This window comes from Psittacula echo (assembly GCF_963264785.1).
Source record: "Psittacula echo genome assembly, chromosome: 26".
Lineage (NCBI taxonomy): Eukaryota > Metazoa > Chordata > Aves > Psittaciformes > Psittacidae > Psittacula > Psittacula echo.
Genome location: NC_137761.1, coordinates 4,058,076 through 4,068,166, shown reverse-complemented (window position 1 = coordinate 4,068,166; position 10,091 = coordinate 4,058,076). Strand labels below are relative to the sequence as shown.

At 42.7% G+C, this 10,091-nt stretch overlaps 1 protein-coding gene across 1 annotated transcript; it reads right to left on the bottom strand.

Moving 5' to 3' along the window:
* Nucleotides 1-2,102: 2,102 nt before the first annotated feature.
* Nucleotides 2,103-3,149, bottom strand: LOC308230426 (uncharacterized protein; the record flags this gene model as incomplete). Its single annotated transcript, XM_080635125.1, has 1 exon — nt 2,103-3,149. One exon carries the CDS (start codon nt 3,147-3,149, stop codon nt 2,103-2,105), a length of 1,047 nt encoding a protein of 348 aa, XP_080491251.1.
* Nucleotides 3,150-10,091: the final 6,942 nt, after the last annotated feature.

Genomic DNA, 10,091 nt, shown 5'->3' with positions numbered 1-10,091 from the left:
GCTATTTTCTTCTGATCTTTATTTGATTATGCTGCAATAAAATTATAAGTGACCTCATTGTTTGCTTCCTGATATTTTTTTCACTTTACTGGTGTCATCCATTTTCTTTTGCTTTCTTTTATTAGCCTAGAGCTACCTTTAAACATTAGCATTCAACATTCCCATTTAAATGCAGGGCCCTTTTCTGCAGAGCTCTTTTTATGTTTGAATCCATTGCCTCTTGTGCTATATCACTACAGTCACTGATCAGAGCCCCTCTCCAGCATCCTAGTTTAATAATTCTTGTATAATATTCTGAAGTATGCTTTTGTGGGTCTATCAAAATAATTAACTGTGGATTTAGAGTCTCAACTATCCTGTAACTGCTGAGAGGAAAAGAGTCTTTGGAAGTTTTTAACACTGAAAGGAAGATTTTGCCTGCTCAGAATGAATAGCTTCTATTTTAAAAGAAGCACGATTCAGAATGCTTCATCTTCTCGGACAAGGAATTAATTTAAATACTGCATTGACTTCCCCAGTCAGCTGTATGGCAGAGGAGGAAAACTATAAATACAGACACTGTTGAGTGATACGATATCTGGCAGACAGACATAAGCTTGCTCTGCTAACCAGCAGCTGTGTGACTCAGTGAGATTCTGTGATCAAACAATGAGATTGGATGTGTCTAACACTCATCTGACAGGTACAGGGCCAAACTAGTGGGATTGCATCACTCCTGGCTCATATGAAGTGTGGGAATATCTCCTTTGCTTGTGCTTGCACCCTGCCTTATGTCTTCTGAAGGTCACGTAGTGGCTGGGAATATGTTTGAACTGGGCAGACTGAAAGTGGGGGCAGCTCGATGTGAGCTGATGTCATGTGCTATGCTCTGAGACGTGGTGTCTTGCTCAGGAGTGATCAGTGCTATCAGCCAGCCAATAGACTAACACAATGCAGGAACTCTTGCAGGTTGTCTAATCCTGGTGCATGGAAAGGAGCAGCAGACTCAGGGTCCCCTGCAAGCACCAAAGTTTCTGAGTCTTGATTCACCCAGCTTTGAGCCTAAAAAGTTTCTGACTGTTCCAAGCTGAGGCTTCTTTTCATCTTTTTAAGAAGAAGTGATTAAGAATCTCCACAACTTGGTATTCAAAGTAATTTTTATTGATTTTCACAGTGAAATTAATCCTGGATGCAATATCAGCCTAAAATAATTAGAGGTAAGTACCGAATACATACACAACAACACTGTGTCGTGAAACATGTTCCAGGGTGTAGTTGAGACAGCACGCTTCCTCCTTTATCCTGTCTAACAGATGAAAGCCACGCCTGAAGTTAATCTATTTCAAAACATGTCTGGATTGGATTTGATTATCTATGTTTTCCATAAATAATCTCATCTTAAGCTGTTCTACACATCCTGGATAACCCAAGGTGAGCTCTCTGAGGAAAGCACTGATTACAAATAATTCAGCTAAGCAGATAATTAAGAGGTGATGTCTCTTTTGTAAAGTATTTCCTCTAGCCCAGTGTTATTTTTTTTATTACATACAATATTCAGCACTATAGATTTGTGATTCAGAAAGTCTCATTGCCATTTACCAGAACCCCTTAGCAGCAGGTTCTACACAAATCTCGAATCTTATTATTAATAGGCAAAACCCCTAACTGCGATGGGAGATGACATTTATATATGGGGAGCTTGGGGAGGAAGGCATGAGCTCTAGGTCCCTAACTGCATTTGGGTTAAGTTTATTGTTCAGCTTAATAGACCCTGACTCACGTGTGCCGTCATGCTCTTTGGTCTCTTTCTGGGCCTTTAAAAGTCGGAGGGATGACTGGGAGAGGGCAGAAATTCAGGCAGCTGAAAAGCCGAACGCACATGCCTACAATACCACTTGAAGCCTTATCAATTGCCAGTCCCAACATGTCAGTTAGCTTATGGCTGTTAGTACGGGATAACACTAGTGTTAGCTGGGAGGGGGGAGTTGGAAGCTGTGCTTCTTAATAGAAATTCTGCAGTGAATAAAAGGGTGTTGGAAAATGACCTCTGGTTGTGAGACATGGGGAGAGGAGGATCGGGTTTGCAATCTCCTCTCTTCAGGGCTTCCCTTGTCAGCTGCGAATTACTTTTGCATGGGTGGCCACTGGTTGGGCTGCTTCACCTGCTGCTGCTCAATGGGAGGATACTTCTCCGGATGGGAGGATTTCCCTGACTCAGGGCAGGGAGCAGGGATCAGCACAGGGATCTCCTTGCACTCCTGCTTCTCCTGGGGATGTGGTGCAGGTTCAGGGCATGGAACAGGGATTGGCACTGGAATCTCCTTGCATTCCTGCTTCTCTTGAGGACATGGTGCAGGTTCAGGGTGTAGAACAGGGATTGGCACGGGGATCTCCTTGTGCTGTTGCTTTTCTTGAGCACATGGTGTGGGTTCAGGGCAGGGAGCAGGGATCAGCACAGGAATCTGCTTGTACTCCTGTTTCTCTGGAGGGTGTAGGGTGGGCACAGGGATCTCCTTGCACTCCTGCTTCTCCTGGGGATGCGGTGCAGGTTCAGGGCATGGAACAGGGATTGACACTGGGATCTCCTTGCATTCCTGCTTTTCTTGGGGACATGGTGGAGGTTCAGGGTGTAGAACAGGGATTGGCACGGGGATCTCCTTGCACTCCTGCTTCTCCAGCACATATGGAGTTGGTTTACAGCCAGAAACAGGGGCTGGCACAGGTAGCTCTTTGCACTCCTGCTTCTCCAGCACATATGGAGTTGGTTTACAGCCAGAAACTGGGGCTGGCACAGGTAGCTCTTTGCACTCTGATTTCTCTACAGGGTGTGGAACAGGCTCAGGGTGCAATACAGGTGGGAAAGTTGGCGGTAGCTTGCATTGCTGTTGCTGCTGTTGCTCCTGGAGTGGACTCGTGGGTATTACGATCACTGGTGTTTCTCCTTTGCCTAGTTCCACCACTGGTGCTGGCAATTGCACTGCTTTATGTGGTACCACTTCTACTGGAACTGGCTCTGGGCAAAGTGTTGGGACTTGGACTTCAGGTTCTTGCTGCAGATGTGGGACTGGATCAGTGCATGGCACAGGGTCTTGGCTGTGCTTTGGAATTGTCTTGCTCAGGCCAGGCGGGAGCAGAATTTCCTGCTTGATTTGCATTTGATTCAAAGACATCTTTGCAGAAAACAAGATTATCTGAAAGAAATGTCAAAGTGTTATTGTGTCTGCCAAATGAACTGCATTGTGCTGAGGGTGGAAGAACTATAAGAAAAATTGAATCAGCTGCAAGCATGAATTTCTCTTAGTTTGCTCTTGGTTTCCCAAGGTAGGTTTGCTCAGAAAGAATAATGATTTGCTCTTTCTTTTTCATCCTGTCTTTCAGCTCCTGTTCTGACTGTTTTATCTTGTCCCTCCTTTCTGTTCTGCAATGTGGGACAGCCCTATCAGGTCTAACTGTGGTAGAACTACTCCTTTTATCTTGGAACTGATTTACACTTCAGAGCTCTTTCTCCTGTTGCTTCACACTTCCCAAGATGTTAACTCTCTTTGATTTCTGTCCTGAGGAATTAATGAGAGAGGCTGGCAAATAACAGATCTGCTGATTTTGATAGTGGATTCTGAAAGTCATCATCATAATAATAATAATAAAATGGATGCTGAAGACAGGCATTTAAAAAGTTTTGGTCCATCAAAAAGTAGAAAAATATTAATCTGGGCCCAATAGAATATTTCACATTGGCAAAACTGAAATGCTTCCTTTGCTTTTGCCCCTTTTAAAATGGTTTCCAGATTTTACTTGGAATTAGAGAACTGAGGTGCTAAGACCTCAAGGTGGACCTCACCAATAAGATGAATAGCTTTCTGTAGTATAAAGAATCTTTGCAGTAACAATTGGCCAACTCCTCTTCTTGCTCTGGTTTCACTCTGACTTCATCAGTGATATAATGGATGGAGGTCACCTGTAGCACAGTTCTTCCAGCTGTCATGGAAAGAATTAGCAGTGGTAATGCCTCTCTATGTGTGTGGATTATCATGGCCACTAATAATACCTGAAGCTTGTGTGAATCAGAACAATCAAGAGGGATTTCTTCTCCCAAGGCCAGTAATGTGCAACAGGCCAAATGGGTTTTCCTAATGATTTATGAAACTGCCCTTGTTTTGTGGGCTACTGCAGGTAGGCACCAGGCGCAGCTGGACTCCTGTTGTGTCTTTGGTAAAGCTCGTGTTGCTGTTTTTCTAAAAACAAGCTAAGGGCACAAATAAGTTTAGAATCTCATAAGTGTTTCTTGGAAGGGGCATTTTCAAGTCCCCTCAATACAGGACTATCAGCAACACAGATCACATAAGAATGTGCAAGTTCATTCTCCCTTTCTCATGTTGCTTACTCCTCTCAACACATCTTCAAAGCAAATTAATTCCTCTCTCCTGCATCTTCCCAGATCCTCCCGATCAATATCACTTGTCTCTTAGTATTTTCTTTATAAAGATCTGATAAGATATTAAGCCAAATAAATAGGTTGTTCTTGATATGGTTAACATGAATGAGACACCACACTAGGAGTACTTTCACCCTTCTACTCCCTACAGCCCCTCATACTCCCAAATCTATCTTTTACAAAAGAATTCTTCAATGAAACTGGAGTTTTAAAAGAAATCTTGTTATAAACAGCAGAAATGCAAAAAATAGTTTTGGAAGGAGCTTTTAAGTGGCCATTCAGACCCTCTCCTTCCCTGAAGGCCGCATCAATTATACTTAAACCAACATATTTTATCTAATCTCTTCTTCAGAAAGGTTTTAATTTAGCACTTAACTATCCTCACATTTACACACAATCTGAATTTGTCTTGCAGAGTCATTCCAAGAATCCTTGTCCTACCCCAATGCCCACAGTTTCTCTTCTTTGAAGATATCTTGTGCATATTCAAAGGTATCAAATAAAACACTTCTTTAAAGAGTCTGCCTACATTAAGCCAAGCAGTAAAATCATAGACATCACAAAAGAGTATCAGTATTCTCTGACTTACCCAACCAGTCAACAGGGAGAAGCACGAAGTCGAGTGGATGGTACAGCACAGAGATTTGAGAACTTTTATATGGTTTCAAAGCCCTGCCTTCTGGGAATGAGTCCTCCTAGGTAATGAGCTCATTCTTTCACAACTGCCGTTGTGCATTTCCTCCACAGACTTGTTTTACACGTAGGCACTGTGAAGAAAGCCTTTTGGTGCAGAATGTTTTTTATTCCTCTTTCTGACTAGTCTGATTTAACAAAAATTTTCTGGATGAATAAAGTTCATATCCTTAGGTTAATAACATTCATTGCAGACCCCATGGAGATCAGGAATCTTGGTGTGGTGTCAGCCAGCATGGTTCCACTTCAAACCATGCATGAGTCATTTCATCTTACCTAATTCCCCTGCTTCTTAAGATTGTATTCGTAGTTTAAGATAGTGGGGCTAATCTGTACTTCTCTCACCTGCTTTTCATAAATGAATTCTCGAAAGTGACTTTCTTAAGATTCTGTAAACTCATGAGGGTTGTGTTTATTTTTTTCCCCATAAAGATCTTCATAGATTCCATTCTTCTTTCATTTTAGAACAAATAGTTTTGAACGCATGTTATTATCCATGGCACAGAAGATGCAGATCCCACTCACCTACATGTGACAGAAAAGGGAACTGAGTTTATCTCCAAGTATTATATGAAAAGGGATTTTTTAAATAATGTACAAGATTTGTCACACCCAAATGGGATTTGGACACTGGTCTCATTTAGGTGCCAGAATGGCATTTGAAAAGATATTTCAATCTACATGGGAAATTTAGGGGGCTTGTAGTATATATAGCTTGTTCCCTAAGCATTATTCACTGTAAAACAAGTTCATTGAGTGAAAATAGCTCACGGATTATTATCCTCAAAATCTCAGGAAGCTATCAGTATGCAAGTCAAACTGTCCTCATTTCTGATGGTTGGATTATTTTCAGCAGTGGAGACCACATGTCCTACATAGAGGTGAATTTCGTCATATTTGGTTGTCCTGAGACTATCTTTGCCCTCTGTCCACCATTTTACCAGAGCTCTTATCAGAGCACGCACTGCAGATGCAATCGTTGCAACAGGCTGAGCTGGTACCTGTCACCAATTGGGATTCCTGGGGTGCAAATGTAAGAAGCTGTTTCTAGCTGTGGTGTAACTTCCTCTATTAATAATTGTTTGGCAACTGAAGTACAGAACACCTGAATTTTAGAGCACATCTTCTATAGTGTGACTTCACCTGTGCAACTTCCTTTCTTGCCTCATGGCAGGTGGGGCCCTGCTTGGCTCTGGAAGCTGCTTAGTTTCAGTCACCAGCCTTTGCTAGTGAGGGGAATATTCCAGCCCAAGACCTAACTCTGACTCAGGCCTTGCCTGCTGCTCTGCTGGGTACAATTGCAGTCATAGCTCTGCTGAAGGCAGGAACTAGAGCACTTTCCAGCAGTGAAGAACCTGCCTGTCTGCTTTCTAGGTAGTACCGTGCTTTGTGGTTATCAAAATAGCCCTTCTGCTGAGACAGGATCCTGAAATATAGCGCTTCAAAGCAGGAGGATAGAATAAGCTCAGACTTATAAGAAAGTGGTTTCTAATCGTTGCACTTGTTGGCTTGAAGACAACAGAGCAACTGGGTATGAAAGGAGGCTGTGCATTTCATCAGCTCAAACATTGTATTTGAGTATTTGTGCAACATACATGAATACGTATCTTCAGGTCGGAGCTTCACTAACCTTTGTTATGCCCTTCAATTAGAGCACTGGAGAGAACGAGGGCACGTAGTGCTTGTGCAGCAGCCTGTTGAAGTATCTCTGTGCTTAAATAAAAACAGTGTCTCTCTGTGTTGAGACACTGTTTTTATTTAAGCAAGCTGTAAGGTTTCTGGACAATTTCAGAGTCCGATTTCCAGCCTCAACTTGCAACATAAAGTGATTAAAGAAAAGCACTTTCCACAGCTGAAAGGGAGATGACCTGGACCCTGTCTGGAAATCAGAAGGTGGGGCCATCCTGACCTTAAACACTGGTTTGGATCCAGGTCTGGAGAGAGTCGGGGAGGTCACTTCACCTCCACGTCAGCAACCTCAGCAGAAAAATGATGGTAATTATCACTGAAGAGGCTCTGAAGTCAGCCTGTGGAAAGGGAGTGTTTTTCCCATAGTAGAGGTGTAATTGCTTTCCCCTTCCATGTGAATTGCACAAAGGCTATTTTTAGAGCAAATGCCATATGCAGTGAAACCTGCCTTACTGAAACTTCGGGAAACTACGGGAGAAACGTGCACTGAGTAAGGTGGCCTTACAGTGAACGCAGGGCTAAGCAACTCCTCAACTCTCACCTGGTGGAGCCGAGCTCAGCTCCAAGTCAATACTGAAGTTGTACCACTAATTCCAGGGAGCATAAAACCACAGGTGAGAAAAACACTGGCTCGAGCCATTCCTTCCTAGACAGAAAATGCTACTCCAGCTCCCACACAGCTTGGCTATCAGCCCATCAGTAAAAGCTGATCAGGTAATTAAATCCCCCAAAGTCTAAGACGCCCTGGGAGATATGCAACAGTTATGCTAGCAGCTCCAAAGGGAGGTCTGTAGTTGTCAACTTTATCTGGTTTATCACTGAGATGAGTGTTGCAATATTTCAAAGGGTCCTGAAGCTGTATTGCTTCAGTATGAAAAGAAGGAGAATTTTTTTTTTAGGAGTGAAGACCACTGCAGAGGACCTCAGCTCAGGCTGTGAAATGTTCAGTCTGACCTTAACCTCATGTCTGTATGAATACTCTTTGATTTTTCTCCATCCCGTACTTCGAACTTTTGTGCACAGAGAAAACCATCTGAGGAAACTATTGCACTCCTGGATTTCATGTCTTGGTGTGACTGAGAAGTTGCTGAACTGGATCTTCCAAGACACAGGGCTTGCCCTGATGGCTTAATTAGACACTGTTTCGTTAACACCCCATCTTGTTCTTTATTACTGTGTCTGTCATCATTTTAGGGTGGATATCTTGACTAACTCATCTCACGAGACAAAAGACATAATTGCCTGTTACTGAATTTCCTAGTATCGGTCTGTCTGCTTGTGAGTCCAGTCACTAAAGCATCTTCTCCCATAGTGCTGGAGACTGATCAAGGGTCAAGTCATGTTACAGAAGATAAGAAGCTGGTCACCCATAGATATGCTCAAATGCTGTAGTATCCAAGTACCTGACATGAAATATCCATGCTTTTATATTTTTTTCCCTGCCTGTTACTTCATGAGTGATTCCTCTTTGGTTCTGCTGCAGTACAGCACCCGAGCTTCCCAGGAACCAGAGGGTTTCCTATTAAACCTATAGCAATGGATTAGTTTAACAACTCTCAGGAGACGCACATGGCTGAATCACAGGGTTAAGTCTGTAACTCTGCATTCATAGTTATAAAACCTCTTCCATAAATTCACCAACCTCTGTCTTAAAGCTTGTTCCATATTTTGATTCCAATTTTCTGATTTGGCAGCATATTTCAGGGTCTTCCTGCACTGCTTCTTGAAAATCTTCTCTTAATTCCCTACCCTAAATTTATTCCTAACTGCTTCTGCAGAATTACTGTGCTTCTTGAGTACAACAGATTGCCTCATTGAAAACCCATCGGGCACAACAGGAACACTTTCCAGCTAGCCATCACATCAAAGAGCCTAATTCTCAGTTGCTTCATTTATGGACTCAAGCTCAGGAATGAACTTGTTGGAGTTTAGCCTGTCATCAGCCTTTTCCAGCCCATACACCTGGACATGCAACCGTAAAGTAGAGCACCCTGGAGGTCACCTTACGTTTGTGCTTATTTTTGCACCGCTGCTGGTGCTGGAGAACTGGGAGCTGGGGTTCAGTGGCACATTTCAGGCTTCCATACCCTCTTTGAAGGGGACAAAATGCCATCTTGCTGAGGTATCAGCAGGCTGGCGGTCAGGCAAGTGTCTGGTGCAACAGGAAGGTTCTCAGGACACCACTTGCATTTTGATTAAGGTTTCTTTATGTTTCTAAAGATGCCCCAAAAGACCTTGAGTGTCCCTGAGGTTCAGGCCCCACATTTTGAATCTTTTTATGCATTTGTTGCCTGTATATTTCTGTTGTTGTTTCTGATAGGTCTGAAGCTGTGGGGCTTTAGAAGAGAGCATTTGGAAAATATCTGAATAAAAACAAGCTTCAGGTGTGGCCAACACAACAGCCTTCTGCTGCTAAAATAGAAAATGCCTAAGAATGGGAAGTTTTCTCTCCTAAAGTTCAGGAAAAAAATACCTATTTCTGCAAATTCAGCAGTTCTGGAACTGTGAAAAAATGCACACCATGTACAGCACAGACCCTTCTCTCTGGAAGGTAGAGCTGCTGGGGTAGATAAGAACCTTTCTGACTCCCAAATCTGTTACAGTCTTTCCATTGATTCATTGCTGCACTGGTGGGTTGGGTAAGTTTGATTCTGATGAACCTACTAAATATGATTAATTAGACTTGCCATAGTATGACTTACTGTGGGATTAGAGATTCACGATGGCAACTTCAGACTCTTCTATTTGCAAATAGAATTAATTGAGATTAAATTGCAAGAGCTGCAGGCTCTAGGAATTAAATTGTTTCTTCCCCAACTGCTTCTGCATCTGTGTAATGCCACAGATCATTGGAGATAATCTTGATTATACCGATGCCATTCTTGTGACTTTGATGGCATCATACTGTTGCACAAGGTGAGTATAGGAAGAGAATCAGGCCCAGAGGACTTGGAGATTATACAAACATGCCTTGCACTATAATCCCAAACATGCTCTATTAGCTGAATTGTTATGGAAAGAGGAAATTTTAAAAGCTTAGTATGTCCTGAGCATCTGATTTAATACCGTGTTCTGTCTAACAGAACCAACTCCCTGGAGAGAAAAAGGCAGGGTAAGTCCCAGAACAGCATGGAAGATTTTGAGGGGCCTCACACAGCCTTACATGAATGCAGTGTCTGATAAAACAGACTTTGACCCAACCTTGGTGTCCTCAGAGGTGCTGGAACTGCAAACCAATCTTAACACAGTTGAGTGTTAGAAGACATTGACAGGGAGTTAATAATGACAGGGACATCAA